The sequence below is a fragment of the Barbus barbus genome, assembly GCF_936440315.1.
Source record: "Barbus barbus genome assembly, chromosome: 5".
NCBI classification, from domain to species: Eukaryota; Metazoa; Chordata; class Actinopteri; order Cypriniformes; family Cyprinidae; genus Barbus; species Barbus barbus.
In genome coordinates, this window is record NC_136733.1 from 31426277 (window position 1) to 31449118 (window position 22842).

At 36.8% G+C, this 22842-nt stretch overlaps 2 protein-coding genes across 2 annotated transcripts; one reads left to right on the top strand and one right to left on the bottom strand.

Annotated features, from left to right (window-relative positions):
* Window positions 1-151: 151 nt before the first annotated feature.
* Window positions 152-3792, bottom strand: LOC306869339 (uncharacterized protein). Its single transcript, XM_079416048.1, has 3 exons — window positions 3699-3792; window positions 2240-2722; window positions 152-1257 (listed from the first exon to the last, which is right to left on the bottom strand). Exons 1-3 carry the CDS (start codon window positions 3763-3765, stop codon window positions 1133-1135), a joined length of 675 nt encoding a protein of 224 aa, XP_079272174.1. The 5' UTR covers window positions 3766-3792; the 3' UTR covers window positions 152-1132.
* Window positions 3793-14654: 10862 nt separating this feature from the next.
* On the top strand, window positions 14655-21480 carry LOC306869496 (palmitoyltransferase ZDHHC23-A; the record flags this gene model as incomplete). The annotated part of the gene is made up of 5 exons (XM_079416263.1): window positions 14655-14776; window positions 15664-16314; window positions 17779-17946; window positions 18043-18310; window positions 21331-21480. The coding sequence occupies 5 exons, from the start codon at window positions 14655-14657 to the stop codon at window positions 21478-21480; spliced, it is 1359 nt and encodes a 452-aa protein (XP_079272389.1).
* Between the last annotated feature and the right edge of the window lie 1362 nt (window positions 21481-22842).

Genomic DNA, 22842 nt, shown 5'->3' on the forward strand with positions numbered 1-22842 from the left:
AAAATCTTTACATATCCACAATATTTGGAATCCACCTGTGACTTTATTTCTGAGATGGGCTTGTGTTGTGTTGGCCTGGCCTTGTGGATGTTTTTCAAGCTGTGGTTACTCGTGTAGTTACAGGAGACAGGGAAGTCACCAGAGACACTTTGAATAATAAAACTTGTTTATTTGTATCAGAAGGAGAGATGGTGATTTTCACAGTAAACAAACCTAAGCCCACGGGACGAAATCACACAATCACAAACCAGTTCACAACCGGCTATTTCTGAAGCGAAGGCTCTGCTGGATCTTACAAAAGGCATGTAGGTGAAAATGAAGAACTTTGCAATTAGGTTCTTAAAACAGAATACTGAAGCACAGCATGAGTGTTGAGATCAGGCCTCTGTTGAGTGCTCATACAAGATCAGTTTCTGACTGCTATAACTTCATAATGGTTCTCTGGTACGAAGCCAGTTCAGCCTCTGTTAAACATTCTATCCACTCAACAGTACTTCTCTTGAGGTATGCAGAGGACTTACACCAGTGTCTACTAAATAACATCTATCATATGTTGGTATGATACTATTAAAAGACTTGCAATACTGAAAACATACGTTCATGCATATAGATCAATAAAATATGCAAATATGATTTTGCATGGGACATTTTGAACATTGACAGAGCAATGAAGAAAGTTGTATCAGCTATATAATAAGTCGTATAAACTGTTAAAAATAAATACACAGCAGACTGGATGAAATAAACAAAAACATGAATAATCTCAGGAATCATTCATGTAGAAATCAGATATTTTCAAATGGCTCATGTACTTATTCTTACAAAGAAAATGTATGCTCATCAGTGCAAGCTTACAAAACCTCGACAGTTCATAACTCAGCTGCTCTTTTTCATCATTGTTAGATCTGATGGGGTGTGTATGTATTCAAGGAGGGTCACCGGATCTATTTGTCTATATATTATGATTCAGAATATGGGGTGAGCTAAATGCCTCACGGTTCAGTTAATTCATTCTCTCATGCACTGGAGTCGGTTCTTGGCAGCGTGAGCTGTTTGTTCACTTTTACCTGTGGCCTTTACCGTAACCTCCCCGCACTTTTAACCTCCAAGCTCCAAAACTGTTGCTCGCGTGTCATTTCTGTAGGCAGTTCAGTTTGTCCTTGAACTGAGTCAGTATCACAGCAACCAGCCCCACTGCCACGCCAACAACTGCCACAACGATGCCAATAATAGTGCCCACAGACTCTTCAATCACACCTGAGCAGGGATTTGAAGAAAAAGATGCAATTTCACTGTCATCTTTCATTGTCTCAGATTAATGTAATTGGCTCCCTAATGAAATATTTCTGATTTTACATTTATTCAAAAATTGCTTTTGCAGTTACCTAGTGCTCAGTTAGTTAGCCTAATCTTTAATAGTGCTAATAATTTAATAACACTGTTAAAAGAATCTTTATGTATAATACCATGTATAAATGTATAAACATGTATAATAATTAACATGTTTTTCATACTGTACATTATATTGTTGTGATGCCTAAACTTTTATTTTTATTATTTTTTTATTATTTTATATAAATAACATTTTATGTTACTATATATGTGTGTGTGTGTGTGTGTATATGTATGTATTTATTTTTGTGTATATGTGTACGTATATATTTTAAATTTTATTATATATATATATATATTTATTTATAAAAAAAAAAAAAACATTTCATTTTATTGGCCATAACAGATTATAGGCACTGGCCATAATTTTAATATTGGTGAATCACTAGTCCTAGTTCTGGTTCTTTACTATATTTTCTTCCTTGAAACATGGTTATTTTAGTATAATTGTAGTTTTTATAAAGTTAGTTTAGCAATTTTGTGTTTTTGTAATTTTTTTCTTTTAAGTATGTCTATATAGTTTTTATACATTTTTAGTTTTATTTCAAGTTATTTTAGAACATGAAAATGAGAAATGCTGCCTTTGCAACTAGATGAAGTAAAATAGAGTTAAGTTTTTACATTTTGTTTTTCAGTCAACTTTTATGTTATTTAAATTAATGAACTTTTATTGTCTTTATTGTACTGGTTATTTTAGTTTTAGTTAACTGTAGTAAACCTGAAAGATAGGTAAGCTCTTCCTTGAGGTTTATAGGCCATAGACTGATTAAAAAATAAAAGGTTTAAACATATATATCTGAAAATTGTTTTTTACACTAATATCTTTGCACCCCTGATCCTCTCTCACCCAGCCCTTTGCGGATGCTGAGTTTGGTCCCGCCTCCCTCAAGAACAGTTGAGCGTGTTGATATGATGACACACAAATACAGGCCTTGATCCTCCACCGAAATTTTCCTTAGTGTCATGGATAGATCTCCCTCAGACAGATCACCAGACAAAATCACACGACCAGCAAACTCATCCTCCACCGTTTCGTTGCCTTGTAGAACATTCTTCCATCCCTCCAAATTCTGCACATACCACCTCACCTTCTCCACAGCCAGTACTTCATCCACATCACTCTTTAAAAAACATGGAAACACCACATCCTCCCCTTCCACAGCTTTTGCCTTTGGAGGCTGTTGTAAATATGTTGCCCCCTGTGAGCCAGGAGGACCATCAGCAGGTAGAGAAGATAAAGGTTCTGCTGTGGACATGAGGATGGTCTGGGGAGTTGGAGTGGGACTGACGATAATGGTCATATTTACAAGACAAAGAAAAAAAAGCCCACCTGTCAATAAAACAACATTATAATTTGAGAGTGCAATGATTATACGTGAATGCATAGCCTCATAAACTAATATGTATATCATTTATGGTCAAAACTCAAGATTTATCATGTTTAAAGCAGAATAGAAACCAGTCAAGAACATTTGAACCAATCAAGAAAAATTCACACACGTATGTAGCGACACTCGTGCTATAAATACAGTAGCTTACATGGCAGTGTTATGGTCACACTAAGTCCCTTTACTAAAATTAGAGACTCAAAAGTCACAAGGATTAAAATATCAAAAGTCCTGTGTGGAGCATAAACCCTCCAACCATTACTTTATTCGGTCAATAGTGGTCTAGAAGTCGGTTCAGAATGAATCCCACAGATTTTCTGAATCAAGCCTGAATTATCAACAAACAAACTTGACAAGAGTGGTGTCATGTAACTCAAAAACATTAAACTGATAAAAGTTTAAACATTAAACAGTATTTTAAAGATAACATGAATGCGGCAGCAGCCTCTGTACAGTATTACATGTTCCTCTCTCATACTTCATATCTTCTCATTAATGTCTCAGAAAGTGCTGCTTCCATAAACACGTGGCATTAGAAGAAAATTTACTGTGAAACAGACAGTAAACGTTGATTTGATGACCAGTTTATACATTTTAAGGGTTCTAGTTAACAGATGCAGACTGAGAAATGAGAGCAAAATGCCTTTTAATAGGTGATGATATGCAGTTTGTTTAAAAAAAAAAAAAAATGTATAACCACAAACTATTAGGTTACCCCTGGCTGGCAGGTTGATGTTCGTGTGTGTTTATGAAGGCCTGGCTGCTGAATTGTAATGTTTGTGGATATGATTACTTGAAGAGGGAGAGAAGGTATAAAGTCTGCTCATTTGTTTGAGTGTCCTTGTTATTTGTCAAGCTACGTTAGTAGAACACAGACAAACGAGAAAGCTAAATGCTAAGAGAAAGATATACTCTTACCTGTGAGGGCAGAGTGGAAAAGGTAACCAAGTAAGTTTCTAGAAGGTAAGAGACCGAGGAAAGCCATTTCTGTGTCAGAGAAGAGTCACACACTGACACGGAGCTGACAGAGCTTCACTTTATCTCCCCCTCCTACATCACACACACTTTTCCCTTTTCACTTACACTTTTTCACTTGCCGATCTATCTGTCTATCTACACTGTAAAAAGAAAATCTGTTACAAACAAGAAACAATACTGGATTAATGTGAAGGAATTTTTGCGTATTGATGTTTTACAGGTGTTTTAACTGAATTTTGCACTACATTGCATCATTTTACAGCACTATTAAATCCAATAGTTTACCTTACTTAGATGTTATACTTACTAGGTTTTATTAAGTTACAGCTAATTTCAAGGCAAACAGAACAATTTACGCACTGCTTTGAGTAATTCTTAATATATTCAAGTAACCATAAAGGAACCAATGACATTAATAAACCAGTGAGAGGCAGCAGTACATTAATATGTTGCTAATGTGCAACATAACACAAGAAAGTGTTTTTGAGGGTCAATTCTTAATAGACGTTTCATTCATTTCCTCCATATCTTTCGCATTCACTCGTTTCCCAAAGTCATCTTGAATGTTGAATTTTCAATACAACTGAAATATTTGAGAGAACATCACATAAGATGACTTCATAAATTGATGTTGATTTTTCTAAATAAAAATAAAATGTATATTTTTTTTTAACTTACCATTAGGCCTATAGTGATTAATACGGAGCCTGGCACGTTACCTGTAGGAGAAAAAAACAATCCGTGGCGACGTTTTTTTTTCAATCCGTGCCCTCAGTTTATAAACCGTACTCACAAATTAAACTTAAACTTAAACTGTTCCCTCGGTTTTACAAATCGTGCCTACGGATTAGTGAAACTATACCCACGAATTTCCAATCCGTGCGCTCAGATTTTCTAAACCGTACCTTCGGTTTTTGAATCCACAAGCCTACCCACAAAGTCATAATCTGTATCTGTTCCCACGGGTTTGTAAACTGTACTCACGGATTCATTTTAGAAGAACAGCAAGCTCCTAGGTAGCCTACGTGTTAACGAATCTTATTGTAGTCTATTATTGTTTTATTGCATATTATTATCTGGGGGCCTACAGCAAATTGTCTTAAATCAGTGCTTCCCAAACCTGTCCTGGAGGCCCCCCTGCCCTGCACCTTTTGTATGTCTCCCTTATCTAACACACCTGATTCCACTCATTAGCTCGTTAGTAGAGACTGCAAGAACTAAATTAGGTGTGTCTGATTAGGGAGACATACAAAATGTGCAGGGCAGGGGCAGGTTTGGGAAGCACTGTTTAAGTGATTATCAATTAACGGGTACGAGGTGGAATACAACGATTTAATAAGAAAGATGTGCGTCAAAATCTTGTGTTTCATTTGTGATAATCTGATTATTATTGTATAATAAACCTGGCATTGTGACTGACTTTGGAGTAGTTTGTTCCTCTTTTGTAAGTCGTTTTGGACAAAAGCTTCTTCTAAATGCATAAGTAACCTAAATGTATAATAATAACAACAACATCAATAATAATAATAATAATAACAATAGTTATTATTATTATTATTATTATTATTTATAGGCTAAATAAATGAGTGCACTTAAGACAGTAAAATGTTTATTAAAAAATAATTAATGAATGCTTTCTTTTTAAGTAACCTTTTACAGTTTTGGAAATGTGTTTGTGTACTATTCATTTTTAACATGAAGACTTATTTTGGAGAGGTTGTTTACCATACTAAGCTTTTTCTCCCAGAGTTAGTGTCATGAATCCTGTGCCTGCCCTTCCGTTCGCTCACCACCAGAGATCACCTGCTCATTATGATGGACTCTTGCACCACACTACTATTGCACTTCACACATTTCCCATCATGCATTGCACTGATTACACCCACAGCTGTAACCAATCAAACACACTTCATAAGCCATGGATGACTTCTTTCTCGCCACCGAGTATTGTTTGCGCATCGCTACGTTAGTGATAGCAACGTTACGGAGGCCTTTGCTAGTCTTGTATTAAGTTCCTAGTTCTAGTCTTAGTCTAGTCTCGTCCTGTTGTCTATTGCCTGATTATCAACCTGCCTTGGATTTCTCTCGTCTTGTCGTTTGGACTCTGTTTGCTCCTTGCCTGGACTATTGCTCACGTTATCGGATTACCTCTCTTGTCAAGCCCTCTGGATATTGTTCGTCGATCGAAGACCCTAGCCTGCCTTAGGAATATTCTTTGCCTTGCCTGTGTTGTACCTGTCATGTTATCTGACCATTCAAAAGAGAATCAGAAGGCTGGATCCTGACTGACAGAGGAGGAGTTGGGGATGGAGGAGGGTAATTAGCTATTGAGCAATGTGAAAACTGCTGATAATACTGACGGACCTTATATATGGATGCTTAGATAGGTGTCGTATATAGGTAGATGGGGATTAGCTGAGAGTCAGCTGATGCGAGCTTGACTAACGTAACCTGCTAGAACTAACGCTACGCTTGATTTCTGTCAGGACCACTATCGTCAAAGATGATTGACAATTAGCATACAGTTGGGATTGGCGGTATGGTTCTGTTCTGGACAAGAACTCCTATGAATCTAAAAGTCTAGAAGTCTAGCATGGATGAGAGCAGGGAGAGCAGCAATAACCCCCTAGAACAAAAGCATATGCTGATATCCCCCAACACAAACTGATAGCAAAATCTCAAAGCTTTTAGCAACAAGAATGTCGCCCTTAACCAATGACCCAAACAAATATTTAGGCAAAGCCCACATAACCTGTAGCAACAAGCATGTTTCCTTCAACAGATGGCCTAATGAATATGTTGCCAATACCTTAAAAGCTTAAGCAACATGTTCTCAATAACACCAGAATAACACCAGAAAAACATGTTTCCAATTCAACTACAGCTTTAAGAACAAGCATGTTCCCAATATGACCAGGTAGCTTAAGAACAAGCATGTTCCAAATACAACTACAGCTTTTAGAACAAGCATTTTCCAATATAACAGCATCTTTGTCTCCAGGCGGAACGTTAAAGAACGTGACGCACACGTCTCCCGGAAATCCTGTATAATTCAACCAATCCGACAATGACTGTGACACTCCTGAAGTGTTTCCAGATAAGTGTGCCATATGCATCAGACGTTTAGCCAACGGTCCGGGGGCATGACGTCTGAGGCTGAGACTACTGCAGCACCCTCAGCACCCCTAGTTCCCGTGGCCATGATAGATAATACTATGAAAAATAATGTTTGATAAACACAATACAGTGCATCCCGCATCTGAACAGGTGGCCTAGTTGAATCTGCTGGTGGGGGCGGGGCCTCAAATCCATGAGTTTAGAAACCCACGGGAACAGGTTGCTAAAGCGTGCGCACGGATTATGAATTTGTGGGTATGGTTTTATTAATCCGTAGGCACGATTTGTTAAAACCGAGGGAATAGTTTAAGAATTTGTGAGTATGGTTTAGTGAAGTGAAGTGACATTCAGCCAAGTATGGTGACCCTCGGAATTCGTGCTCTGCATTTAACCCATCCAACGTGCACACACACACAGCAGTGAACACACACACACACCGTGAACACACACCCGGAGCAGTGGGCAGCCATTTTATGCTGCGGCGCCCGGGGAGCAGTTGTGGGTTCGGTGCCTTGCTCAAGGGCACCTCAGTCGTGGTATTGAGGGTGGAGAGAGCACTGGACATTCACTCCCCCCACCTACAATTCCTGCCGGCCGGAGACTCGAACCCGCAACCTTTGGATTACAAGGCCGACTCTCTTACCATTAGGCCACGACTTCCCAGCGTTTATAAACTGAGGGGACGGATTACAAATCCACGGATTGTTTATTTTTCTCCTACAGGTGAGGTGCCAGGCTCCGTAGGTATGAAATCAATGTTGAAACAATTAAACAATAATTGGTAACAATTCAATTTTATTACATTTTATTAATTGTAACAATGACCATTTTATTTGCTATTTTTGTTGTGCTACTACTGACACAAGACAGCAAATAAAATTGCCAAATAAAAACAACAACAGTAAAACAAAGCAATTTCATAATTTATTAATGTCGCAATGTACTCTGGGAGTCAGTGAGTAGCTATATTAAGTTGAGTAAACCTAAAGTAAAGGATCAAATACCCCCTACAGTTCTTAGTTACAAGAACTCTTGTGTAAGTAAACTATACTAACTATTTGTCAGCAGTGTTGGGGAGTAAGTTACATGTAACACAATTACGTAATTTAATTACAAAATACATGTAACTGTAATCTGTTACAGTTACTAAGAAAAAATGTGTAATTAAATTACAGTTACTTATGAAAATGTTAAAGATTACAAAGGGGGTTATATCTGAATATTTTCATACAGATTTGAGTGATTTCTTTCCCAAATTGCATTTACTGCTCTAAAATATGAGACATCTATCTATCTGTCTATCTATCTAAACCATCTGTCTGTCTGTGTCTATTTATCTTCCAATATTCTGTCATTGTACATAATCACCCTCCATTATGTGCTGTAACCGTAACTAAATTAAGTGGCTTCTGTCAAAGGGTCTTTAAACAGTTCTCTAGATTTTGGCTTAAAATCTCCTGCAAGAGCAATGTGAGCCCTCCAGAGTCTATTAGGGGGAGATTACATGATGACAAATGGATGTGGTTTGTTGTGTTGAGATGTGCAGTAGATGTGGTTATCTAGCCTGAAAGTCTACTGTGAAAGAAAGGAGGATGAACAGATTGCCAAGTAGAACATTTAGATAGGCTAATGTACAGGTACATCTCAAAAAATTTGAATATCGTGAAAAAGGTCAATATTTTTTGTCACTCATTTCAGAAAGTGAAACCCATATATTATATAGGTTCATTACACATAGAGTGAAATATTTCAAGCCTTTATTTCTTGAAATTTTGATGATTATGGCTTACAGATAATGAAAACCCAAAATTCAGTGTCTCAGAAAATTTGAATATTACATAAGATCAATAAAAAAAAGGATATTTTAAACAGAAATGTCAGGCTTCTGAAAAGTATGTTCATTTCTATGCACTCAATACTTGGTTGGGCCTCCTTTTGCATGAATTACTGCATCAATGCCGCGTGGCATGGAGGCAATTATCCTGCGGCACTGCTCAGGTGTAATGGAAGCCCAGGTTGCTTTGATAGCAGCCTTCAGGTCATCTGCATTGTTGGGTCTGGTGTCTCTCATCTTCCTCTTGACAATACCCCATAGATTCTCTATGGGGTTTAGGTCAGGCGAGTTTGCTGGCCAATCAAGCACAGTAACGCCATGGTCATTGAACCAGCTTTTGGTACCTTTGCCAGTGTGGGCAGGTGCCAAGTCCTGCTGGAAAATGAAATTAGCATCTCCATAAAGCTTGTCAGCAGAAGGAAGTATGAAGTGCTCTAAAATTTCCTGGTAGATGGCTGCGTTGACTGTGGACTTCAGAAAACACAGTGGACCAACACCAGCAGATGACATGGCAGCCCAAATCATCACTGACTGTGGAAACTTCACACTGGACTTCAAGCAACATGGATTCTGTGCCTCTCCACTCTTCCTCCAGACTCTGGGACCTTGATTTAAAAATGAAATGCAAAATTTACTTTCGTCTGAAAAGAGGACTTTGGACCACTGAGCAATAGTCCAGTTCTTTTTTTCCACAGCCCAGGTAAGACGCTTCTGACATTGTCTCTGGTTCAGAAGTGGCTTGGTAGCCCTTTTCCTGAAGATGTCTGAGCGTGGTGACTCTTGATGCACTGACTCCAGCTTCAGTCCACTCCTTGTGAAGCTCTCCCAAGTGTTTGAATCGGCTTTGCTTGACAGTATTCTCAAGCTTGCGGTCATCCCTGTTGCTTGTGCACCTTTCCCTACCCAAATTCTTCCTTCCAGTCAACTTTGCATTTAATATGCTTTGATACAGCACTCTGTAAACAGCTACACCTTTCAGTAAAGACCCTCTGTGACTTACACTCTTTGTGGAGGGCGTCAATGTTCGTCTTCTGGATCATTGCCAAGTCAGCAGTCTTCCCCATTACTGTGGATTCAAAGAACAAGAGATACCCAAAATTTATAGGGATGGTCATTATTTGAAACTCAAACGTAAGTATTCTAATATTTTGAGATACTGATTTTTGACTTTCATGAGCTGTAAGCTCTAATCATCAAAATTAAAACAAAAAAACTTTTGAAATGTTTTACTTTACATGTAATGAATCTAAAATATTTGAAAGTTTCACTTTTTGAAATAAGTTACAAGAAAAAACTAATTTTTCACGATATTCTAATTTTTTGAGATGTACCTGTATACTGGTAAAATAATATTTGGTGAGTAGCTGTGCAAATAAGTTTCTTCATGTCCAGCTTGCTGTCACACACCCATCATCAGTGTATGGCAGGCAATTGAAACTGTCCTTCATATGTATTACTCAAGCTGAATTTTTAGGTATGTTTATTGAGTTTGTTGAAATGCTGTCTGGCTGTTTGCAAATTCATGTCTTTCAAAAACCCTTTTAGGAAGGCCATTATGAATTTACATGCATATGGCTCGTGCTATTTTAATGTGCAGGATATAATTATAAAGACATTTGTTTTACAGTTTATCATTACAAAGGGTCCCATGTCACACCCTGCTCTTTCTGATTGTCTGCGCCTCTTTCAAACTGTCCAGCTTGCTCATGATTTTATTACAGAGTTTGTGTAGAGCAAATACAGCAGTCTCTGCAAAAATAGGCACATGCAATTTGTCTCTCTTCCTTGCTCTATCAGACATAAAATGCATAATGGTTATGGATAAACTGAGTTTCCGGATCATTATGTCATCTCCGTCAGATAGAGAAAGACAAAAGGCTACACCCATAGATGCATTAGACAGACAGACTGCATTAGACCAAGTGCATTAAGCCTAAAGGTCGGCTGCCGTATGTGAGTGTGTGTGAGCGCTAATCATATGCAGGCTTTTAACACACTCCTCCAGTTAATTCTGGTTCACTTTTAGTCTTCACTACAGAGAAGCTCAATACCAACTGCATTACTGCAAGACATTACAGTAAGAGCTGCACTATCATGACAGAGCCTTAGATAAGACTCCAGAGCCAGTGTTCTGCAAGATATTTTTACACACTAATGTTTTGTTAAGTTGATTATGGCTGTCTTTAAAGGGATAGTTCAGCCAAAAATGAACATTCTGTCATCATTGACTCACAAACCTGGATTACTTTCCCTCCTCTGTGAAACACAATATTTTGTTGGATAGTGCATGGGGGGCCTTCAAGTCAAAAAGGTTGAGAGCCACACCGTGTATGTGTGTGGTTGCCTTTTTTCTTCTTATTTCATCGTATAACAAAACAAGGTCTGTGATTAATTGTATTCTCAGATGAAATACTCACAAGCACACACAAAAGCACACCTGAGGTCCTCGTACCAACTGGCGAAATGGAGCCCCAAATCAGCAGATTATAAAGACCAGTTAGAAGGAATAAATTCTTCATATTTTGCTTGTGTAATCTGTTTACTTTGTTTTGCCTCAAACGATGAGGTCATAGCAGAGAAACACCTGTTGCATTTTATAGATTGATTTATCAGCAAACTGCGGCTGTTGAAGCCTCTTGCACTTGAGAATGCCGCTTTGTGTGTTGCTAATCGTGACTGGTGTTTATACCAGTAAATTAACTGAAAGTTATGCATATGCATTTTATTTAGAAAAAAAATGTCCTGCACATACAGCCTTTTTGTAAAAGCAAGTTGCTATACAGCCAGGTCTTGCGCTTGAGTCTGTTTTTATTAAGGGTATATTTAATCCATTTCTGTGTTAGTGAAACTGTAGTCCCAGTGTCATTTGCTTTTGACAGGTGCCTAGTGTGCTTTGCAGTAGCAAGAACCTGCACTGACTTTATGAGGGAACATTGTGTCCCCCTGTTGGGTCAGGTCAGCACCTACAAGAAACCTGATCTCAGAGGGTGTTTTCACATCAAACGGATTCACGTCTGCCCGAACTATCTTTAGGAGGTCAGATATCATCTCTGCTGTGACCATAGTTTGGCCCTGATCTCCAAATATGGCTGCTAAAGATCAAGGCGTCAACTGCTGAGTACACACACAACCAAGTTTGGGGTGAAGGGAGTTATGAGCACCGTAAGTGATCTGATGACATGTATACAGCGTCAGTCAAGACTTGGCAGTAACCTAGTATTTTGTATTGGGGACTCCAGGAGGTCCGTTTCTGCTACCATATAAACTCCACAAGGGACCACTGGCTCTCCCATCATGTAGCACCTGCTGAGCACCGGAAGAAAGGATACTTTTAATGGCTGACTTGCAGGAATCGTGCTGGATGAGCAGTAGCACACCTGGTCTACGGGCAATTCTGCTTGAGAAAAGCTAAAATGAAATGCCGATGTTTCTAGAAAGTTAGTAGAAGAGACATCATCCCATTTTGTTGGGATTTGAGCCCTATAATCTGAAACTATAATGAAGCATAATACTACCTGACTAGATAGTAATAATAAATCATAATATATTTATGAAATTTTGTTGTGCCACTACAGATGTTTGGATAAGTGCTGTAGTGGTTTTGTTACCATGTCTGTGTTGGGAGAAAATGACATTCAAGAGGATTTTTATCCCAGGGGCCTTTATCCCCACTTATAGAGAATGTGTTAAGTATTTTTATTTTTGAAAAAGCAAATGTATTTAACTAAACAGAGACAATGCTTTTTACAGCTTCAGTCTCTCCCAACCCAAAACAGACTCCCTTAGAAACAATTATGGTTACTCTTTATACGGTGTCATTGTTACAATGCAACTATACATTGAAGTACTGAGTAATATTAATTAGTTACATGTACTTACTATATGGTTAGGATTAGGGTTTGGCTTAGGGTTACTTGCATGTAATTATGCATAATTTATTGTTATTATAATAGTAAGTAGCCTGCATGTTACGTGTAACAAGGACACCTTAAAATAAAGTGTTACTGATATTAAAGTCACAGTCATTAAAGATAAATAATATAAATATAAATAATAGTAAAAATGAAATTTAAAGTATTTAAGGCTACAATGAAGGGTCAAAGGTGAAATGACTTGATCAGTTCAAATTTGACATGCAGCTCACAGATGTTAAACTTTAAAAAAAAAATATATATATATATATATATTGTCATAAAACTAAAATTGACTTTCATTATGTTTGTTTGCATACAATATCCCAATACTTGACAATAACAAAACAGTATTTACAGCTTATTCTTTACCAAAAACGGTTTAAAATGGACGGGAACACAATATAAGGGTTAAAAGTTGAGGTGAAAAGGCGACAGTGACCCAGTGTCTGGCCCGCCGGTTATGCACGGTATGCGCGCAGCTATCGCTCCTCGATGCTTTACGTTGTCGCTGGCATGGTAACACCTGCCAGCTTCCTTTTTCATCGCCGCCACCCAACCCTAATCAGTAACAACGCTTGTAAACAGATCCTCTGACTCGCCTGCCCTCTCAGAACGCTTGAGAGTGCGGAGCGTTATCTATCACTGCCTTCCGGACAGTCCTGAGAGTCTTCACGGGTTGCACCTCATAGCCTGATAAACCCTACAAGGACGCGCCTTTCTGTTTATTGGAGGAATTTTAAGGAGCAAACTAATGATGTATCTTTTTTAAAAATGTTTTTCGCTTTCGTTTTTTTTAAATGAAAGAAAGACGAGCCTGGACTGTTCTTTTACGGGAAGTAGTCTACTCATTTGACAGGGAAAAAAAAAAAAAAATCGGATTAACTGGAAAACTTCAGCTGGATTTCTGTGGATGGCATTTTGACACCTTAGGCTAATAAAAAAAACTGGAGTGACCTGTTCTTTCACCAAACTACTAAAAGTGCATCACAGAAGATGAGGAAGTATTTAGGACTCGCCACAAATGAATGCAGCCTCTTCCTGGGATGCACTTCCACCTGTGTTGAGGCTGTTAAACCATAGGTAACGAATTGATCTCGAGATCATTTTTAAAAAATTTAAATAAAATAGTTGTTGATGCTTAAGTGGTCTTCAGAAATGATAATTGTCCTGTTTAGGGTTAATTTTAAATCACAGCACACTCAAGGGCAAACCTTTTGTTTACTCCAGGGAACAAATGTAATTTAGAACACATGCCACTCAATTATTTTATCTATTCGACAACTGTGATGGAGAACGGTCTCTCAGGGAAACGTTTTTTGATGGCCCAATTACGGGATCCACATGAGACATGAGGTGGCCTTGATTCAAGATACAAAGAGCGGATTCAGATATTAATATTTTCTGCTTTGATAGACTCCATGTAGATTATTTATAGACCAGTTCTTATGTTATTGTGTGCGCTCCTGTATGCCTGTGCCAGTGACCTAAAACTAGTTAGTGTTTAGTATGTAAGTTGACTATAGAAATGATTCACCTTCCTTTGAATATTGTTGTATTTCTTTTATTTTCATATATATTTATGTCCATGGTGATGATGTCAAAACACTCTCTAATTTCAAAGAAAATTGCTAAATTCATTTAAAATGAATCAGAATCAATCCACCTGGTGAAGTTCATTGTTAAATCTAAGACAGAACTGAGACTATGTGATGATAGCAGCTGAGATCAACAGGAAAAAAAGAGTGTACAATAAGGAGAGCAAAATCATTATTTTGGTTTTTTTGCTTTTTTTTTTTTCCAGACAGTGCAACGCATGATTTTTACATGAAGCTTCTGATGTAAAGAGCAGCAGATGACCAGTAAGGAAGCTGAACAAGAAATCTGCAGTCATCTGTTCTGTCAACTATCTGCTAAAACTACCAACAGCCCTCTTCCAAGTTGAATTAACCCTTTCCACTCAGCTATGATCTAACCTACTCCTAAAGAAAGCCTCATTTCACAGTGGAAGCAGGTTGTCTCTGACATAAAGAAATGAAACGAGAACGTTTTAAGCCCCCAGAACCAGATGACCCTCTGTGCTGCTGTGGAGACATCGACCAGCAAAGAGAGTACTGCTGCTGTGATTGTGAAGAACTTGATGACGCCTGTGAAAGGTCAGAGATCTACCAGTTAAGATCATTGCATCCAGAGGAAGTTTGTCATTACATTGGTTCATATAAGCTTTTTAAAGTGTAGTTTACTAAAATCATTCTAGGAATGAATTTTGTGCATTTACTCACCTTCATGTTGGTCCAAACTGCTTTTATTTTTATCTGTGGAATCTCTTGTGAAATTGGTAATGAATGTGCACTTGTAATATACTTATAATCCTAAAAGTAAATTGTGCTTGCAGATATAATATATTCTTAATTAAATAAATGGCCACTTACGTGTACTTAATAAGAGTACACTTTCATAACACACATTTTAAAAAGTGTACTTTGTAATAATATCAAATTAAAATCATATTTTAATAATCTTTTGTCATTCTGTAAAGTACACACAAGTGTATACTCATTTTAATATATTTAAATGCATTACAAGTTTAAATGGAATTGACTATTGTTTCGTACATTAAGCAGTGACCCAGGATGATAAAACCAGTCATAAGGGTCGCTTTTTTGAAATTGCGATTTATGCATAATCTGAAGGACAATATTTGGTTTATTTAATAATACAACTATTTGAAAAAAATCTAAAAAAATCTAAATATTCAGAAAATGTCTTTTAAATTGTTCAAATGAAGTCCGTAGCAATGCATATATGCAATGATGCACTTTTCACAGTCTGCAGTTAGCTATATTCTTTTATATGTATTATGTCGGTTATAAGTGCTTCTCTTAAAAGTATGCAACTTTTATCATTTGCAACTTGCAGTCAGTGATAACATAAAGGTGTGTAAATGATGACAAACTTTTATTTTTGGGGTGAATCCATCAACAATTGTTTAGCTCTTTTCAGTGAAATATTCAGTATTTCCTATGTCACCGCTTCTCATTAGGTTACTCAAAGGAGAGCCAGACAAGCCAGACATCTTCTCTCTTTTCATCTCTCGTATGGCTGATTGTTTGGGTTTGCCATGTTGTGCCATAGGACCCCTTCGTTTGGAAATATCTGTCTTGCCTCCGATGGTATTAATTCCTGGCCTGTTGCGAGTGGCAGCAATGAACTGTGTGTTGGGAGTTGTAGTCCTAACTGCCCTGCCAGGACTGGTGCTTTGGTATTACTATGTGACTCACAGAAGGAAAAGACGTACATTGTTTTTCCTTAGCTTGGCACTTTTCTCACTTGCCTACATGTACTACCTTTTCCTTACTGAGATCGTTCCCAGAGGAGACGTCAGTAATCTGCAGCTGGTTATTGCGACAACAGGCATGATGTTGACACTTATCTCCCTTGTGCGCACCAAACAAGGACCAGGCTTTGTCAAATCCCAATCATTAGCTCAGGGAATTAACAGTATCTCTACAGCCAATCAGAGCACAACCATACCTGGAGACTCTGCCCCCTGCAATGGAATCAGCCAGTCAAATGGGGAAAAGGAAGGAAAGAAGAAGTTATGTCCTGTTTGCCGATTGGTGCGCCCACCAAGGGCAGGGCACTGCAGGATCTGTGGAGCGTGTGTCCTTCGAATGGACCACCATTGTGTTTGGTGGGTGTCTCATTTATTCTTCTTTAAAAATTGAGTATGAGCACTTTATTCCTAGTGTGAAGTGAATTGAACATTTTTAAAAAAGTCTCTTATTTTTACCAAGCCTACAATTATTAAAAAATACAGTAAAAACAGCAATATTGTGAGAGATTATTACAATTAATATAACTGTTTTCTGTTTTTAAATATATTTTACATTTTATTTTATTCCTGTGATTGGCAATGCTGAATTTTCAGCATCATTACTTCAGTCTTCAGTGTCATGTGCCACTTCAGAAATCATTCTAATATGCTGATTTGGTGCTCAAGAAAAAATGTCTTATTATTTTTTATTTATATTTTTATTGAACTACATTTCTTGATTATTTGAAAGTTCAAAAGAACAGCATTTATTAGAAATAGAAAATGCTAGTAATATTATAAAAGTCCTTACTTGTCACTTGTGATTAATTTAAAATAAATTAATCATTTATTTTTAATAAATCTTACCAATCACAAATTTTTAAATGGTAGTGTATATGCGGATATGTATATGCTAAATAATAACTCCCTTTAATGATATAACTTTATTCCATTTCTAAGTTTAATATAGCAAATATGCATTGCATAATTTATAAAAGTGTTTATTCTTATATTTTCTGATTTTTTTATTATAATTAATGTTTTACTAATTGTATTTAAAAAATATAGAATTTTATAAATATAATATTTATTTCAATAATTATTTTAAATCATTTACATAAAATAAACATGAAAAATCTGATACATGATCAATAAAAGGAGAGAGAGATCAATGTGGCCATCTGTTTTTATTCATAAAGTTCACATTTCTGCAAGTTCATAGTCATCTCGGCTTCACAGACTCACCAGTGCATTGTAATTTTAGATGTTCATTAATAACATCATTTTATACTTGTGTTTGTTTGTTGGGTAATCAGTCATCTGAATATATTTTCTGTTATTTAAAATATTAATTTTTGTGTTGTTATTTGTGCTGTTCCTTGTAAGATGCAAATCCCTACTAGAGAAATAGTTTAACAATTCCAAAAAGAATTGTTTAATGTATGCCAATCATTTGATTCCTTTTCTGATCTTTTCACACTTGTATGCATGTATTCCCTACCCCATCAGACACACACATATGTTCAAGCTGATTCCCAAATCACGTCACTGGAGCAGGCAGGCTGGTGAGACATGTGCAAAGGCCACAGGAACGCAGCTTTCAGCACAGTAAAGGGAGCTCTCACCAGGCCAATCTGTCTCCATGCTGCCTCAACACACACACACACACACACAGCCACAAATAAAAATATGAACATGCCATGAGCCACACAATTCTCATTAAATCCACACTGAAAAGAGAGAAGATAGCATAATCGTTTCTTTGAATGAAAATGTTTGAATGTGTGTTTATATGGCTGCTTACTTTTTGTGTCTTTGCATGTATGTGACTTTCCACTACAGGATAAACAGCTGTGTAGGTCAAGCCAATCACAGGCAGTTCATTTTAACACTCCTTCTCTTCCTGCTGACATCGTTCTACGGGATCAGTTTGGTGTTACGGAGTATATGTCCAAGACAGAGTCTATTCACAGCCATGTTATACTGCCCTGGAGTCTATAACCAATACAGGTACATAATCCATTACTCTTATTTAATGGAAAATATGCACATACACAGTGTGTTTTCAGCCTAATGTAATGCATTTGTGTGTGTATCTCTGTGTAGCACAGCGCTGTGCTTTACATGTGTGTGGTACAGCGTTATCATAACAGGCGGTCTGCTCCACCTGTTCATCCTTCAGATCATCAATGTCAGTTACAACGTAACGGAACGCGAAGCTCAGATCGCTTTGCGCAACAAAACTGGCAGACGGCGCTTCTGTGGCCTGGTTGTGGAGACTGGCGTCTATTCGCGAGGCTTCCTCCAGAACTGGATTCAGTTCCTCACAATGAACATGGATGAGAACAGTTCCCCTTTCACCTTCACAGACATGGTATGAGTCAAGGGACTACAGATGTGATCCAGGGTGGTATTTAAACTATAACCATGTGATATGTTAAACAACTAAGCGTCTGGTTAGGCTTAATGAGTTGGCTGATACATTTACCTTGTTTGCACTGGTTGTATTGTTAAGGCAGTCAGTTTAAACTGATGAACAAACATATTAAATTATTATTAAATACCTATGTTTTTGGTCTTTTTTTAAAAGATTTTTTTTCCATTGGTCGTCTCTGTGCGGATATATCGAATTGGGTTCAGTGTGATATATGACCACAGCAATGTTTTCATGAAATAAAAACTTTATTACATAAATAACCAAATTGTATGAATGAAACATGATCATTAAATGATCAGTCATTAGTGGGCAATTTTGTAGCAATCAAGTGTGTGTATGTTGTTAATGACAAGTATAAGAAATATTATGAAAATTTGATCTGATGATAGAACCGGGAGAAAAATGTGACACCCTGAAATGCAAATAAACCAAAAAATACATTTGACACCAAATTCATAATCCTTGTAATTGTAAATATGCTACTACCTTTGTAGTGTGTGCTCTCTCTCAGGACAAATGATTTTGAACACTTCTGTAACTAAAGGTTTCTGTGTTTAGTGCTCACTGAACAGCGTGTTAATGGGGTCATGAACTGAGAAATCAAAATTATATATATTTTGATATAAAGTCATTATGCTATAAACATTTTGTAAGTTTCAGAACTCAAAACTTGCTCATTAGTCTAAAAACAGTTTATATTGAAGCCAACCTGTCAAAACAACAGGCTAAGGAATGTGCCATTTTATGACATAATAGTATGGCTAAACATCGCCTCCGCAGAAGAAGATCAACACCTGCTTCTACATCACTGCCTGTTTAGCCCCGCCCACTGATTCACGCATTTAGTGTATATAATGAGAGAGGCAAACGGAGGTCTATGCAGAAATCGAACAATAAACTTTATTTGATTAATTTTATTTTTAATGAAGTTCCAGATTGCGTCAATAAGAACTTGGTCCTTTGTTCACTACATTTTTCCGTGGATTCGATGCAGGATTGTCAGATACTGAAACTAAATGATCATGCTGTGCCGACTGATTTTATTACGTGGTCACTATTTGTCTGTGTTTACAAATTGTTTGATATTTACTGAGTATTAATGTGTTTTTAACCTAAATCATAGCAGCGTCCATCTATGAAGGACGTAGACTGTCAAACATAAACAACTGTTTGCCATAGCAGTGGGCGTTTACAATCCGCCAGGTCTATTCAAACAGAGCGTTCTGATGAGGGGGGTAAAAACAAGACAGAAGGTACCCTATTACTTCTAAATTATTATGTTTTTGATGTAAAAATCTTGATAACATTATAAGTGGACCTCAGAGAACAATACAACAGAAAGAGCAAAGGCAGTTCATGACCCCTTTAAGCTATGTTGAGGTGTACTTTACAGTTATGTATTGTCATCTTGAATTAATGAGCATCCTTCATTTCATATGTGTACAAAATAAATTAAATAAATTCTGTCATGCAAAATAAACAGACTGAAGTGCATTTATATACAATATATTTTTATACATATATGTGATTTACTGAGACCCTGCCCCCCACCTTACGTGGTATATAGCCATCAGTGTTGTCTTTGTGGTTACTGTCTGTCTCTGCTCAGAATTGTATCGGACGGCATCACACGTCCTGTGTAACACAAGACACCATGAGGATTGGACAAACTAATTCTTTTCTTTTGCCTGAACAGCACTGGATCCATCTGTTGATATTCTTTGTAACCCTTATAACAGGTATGTTTGAGAGATTATGTGACTGTCACTCACACACACACACACACACAAAGAGAGAGGGTTTACTTTTTTATATTTAGGCTGGTACCGTTCAAAATGTTGAGGTCTATACGTTTTTTGTGAGCATTTTGAAAGAATTCACTTGTGCTCACTAAGATTGCATTTTTTTTCAATCATAAATAATATTGCAGTAATATTGTAAAATATTATTACATAATAAAGTAACTGCCTAAATGTTTTCTTTTTAAAAGTAATTTATTACTATAATGGCAAAGCTGAATTTTCAGCAGCTGTTACGCCAATCTTCGGCGTCACACGATTCTTCAAAAATCATGCTAATATGATTTGATGCTCAAGAAACAATTTGTTTATTATTATTATCAGTGTGAAAACAGTTGTGCCACTTAATATGTTCGTGGAAAGCATGAGGCATTTTTTAGTATTCTTTATTGAATAGAAAGTTCAAAACAACATTTACATGTATGCATTTTGCAGACGCTTTTACCCAAAGCAACTTACATTTACATTCGAGTTAAAGTTATCAGCTCTTGCTTTCCCTGGGAATCGAACCCATGACCTTGGCGTTGCTAGCGCCATGCTCTACTGTTTGAGCTTCGGGAAAGCTCAAACAGTATGAAGATTTATTAAATATTTCTTTATTATTTATTATTATTTCTTTAATATTTATTTTATAGTCTGTGAACATATGTTTGAATATTTGTTTTTGCATATACTTTGTTTGTTTTGACTCTATTGTAACTGTATAATTTCAATATAAATGTAGTGATGCTTGTTTATGCACAGACCTGCATTTTTCGAAATAATAAGAAACAGAGAAACTTAAAGAAAATAAAAAAGAAACATTGTGTTAATCTTCTCGCAGGTGACGTGCCCATCACGATAATCTCAGTGGGTTGCAGCATAGGTTTAATAGTATTATGTGGAATCATGGCTGGAGTGGTTTGCTATAAGGTAATAAACCCAAACTGGTCCACATTCTAAAGAACAAAACAGAATCTGCTGAATTCAACACTACAACATGTGACCGAGTGGCGAGTGCTTTAGTGTATGATTACAAAGAAAGTTATTCTGCTCATGAATAAAGACCAATGTGTGTGCCACACACAAGTTTTGGAATGTCTTCTGTAAATGTGTTTTAGTAACATCAGGTGTCATGTTTCACTACATGTTTAATTTGACCAATGTCTCTTCTTCTAGAAGAGGAAAAGCAACATCCTGCATCCTGGAGGACCTCCTGGCAGTCAGCCCTCTGTACGGCTGAATAATAAGAAGCGACCCAAGCACATAAGCTCACAGAATGCAGAAGAGGTGGAGATTGAAGACTTCAATTACCTGAATATTAATTAACCTACACACACTGTGTCTATAATATTACTGGATTTACTGTAAATATTTTTTTTTATAATTGACTGTTTTAATGACAAAAAAGAAGTAATTGGGAACAATATTCCAATGTGGACTGTATATGCACTCATAAACTTTTCTTTCTAGCTTTTAAATAGACTTTAGTTCAGCCTTATTTTGTATTCATTTTTATTTTGTAATATACTACATTTTTTCGTCTGTGGCAGTAAACATGCTGTCTCTTTGTTTTGTTGTTTATGTTTTCCGTCAATATAACTTAAAAAATATTATTAGGATGATTAGAAGATGTGTATAGGCAGTTTTGTTTTAGTCATTGATCTGGCCTCAGTCAGATCAAAAGCAAATCGGTGTTAACATCATTATACTCTAGCTGAGTTGCACTTATGATTAAAGTCTCCTTTCTTGCCTGAAGTGTTTCAAGGAATGATCGCTGCAAATTGCAGAAGTCAAAAGTGCAAAAATAACTTGCAGTTATTGAGATGGTGGCAGTGTATAATATTGTATGATTCTACGCTTGCCTGCGTTGCATATAAATATATCCAATATGGATTTTTGTGAAATACCACTTCCAAAAGTATTATTAACAATAATGCCATTTGTAACTAAGCAGAAGTTTCAACAAGTTTCAATGCATATGGGCTTTTTATTCAGTTTCTTCAGTTGTTCAGTGAACCACAAGAAAAGTCACTTCCTCCTGACTTCTGAGTGATCAGATTAAACAGCTCATCGGCAAGAGGAGCAGAATGGTCTCTTTTTGTTGCATTGTTTGAAGTCTGATTTCCGCTCTGTTTGATCAATTGTTCCGACTCCTCTCAGATTCTGATTACATCACTGCTGATTGACTGAATTAATCATGACAGTACATTCACACAATCATCATTAACACCTACTACAGATACAAATTTCACATCTCACTGCTTCCTCTTCATGCAAACATACAAATAAAGAGCTCTTGCAGAAAGCCACAGATTTAAATGTATTACATGTGATGAAAAGTGAAACAGGTAACATCCTGCTGCGTCTTTTAGGGTCTAACCAATGGCTTTGCCATTGTTGCACAGGTTACATGTAAATTTAGTGTCTCGCTCCATCAAACGTCAGACTAGAGTTTTGTTTTCTGTTTCCTTTTTTCCTTGCTTATGCTGTATGCAAGAAATATCAGTGGTGGCGTTGTGGTTTTTGGTAACCGTCAAAGCTTTGTGTTGAATAAGTGATTTTCATTATAAACCAAATACTTTATGACATAATTTTATATCAATAAAACATGCCTTAAGCCATCATCCTTAAAGACTAGCACTTGAATAACAGTAATGATTATGTTTATTAAATAAAAACAATCAAGTA

Excerpts from the sequence above, each read along its gene's own strand:
- LOC306869339 (XM_079416048.1), bottom strand. The coding sequence starts at position 3,765 with ATGGCTTTCCTCGGTCTCTTACCTTCTAGAAACTTACTTGGTTACCTT. Across the intron at positions 2,723-3,698 it reads TTTCCACTCTGCCCTCACAG|GTGGGCTTTTTTTTCTTTGT; the intron begins GTAAGAGTATAT and ends TTTTATTGACAG. Across the intron at positions 1,258-2,239 it reads CAGCATCCGCAAAGGGCTGG|GTGTGATTGAAGAGTCTGTG; the intron begins GTGAGAGAGGAT and ends ATCCCTGCTCAG.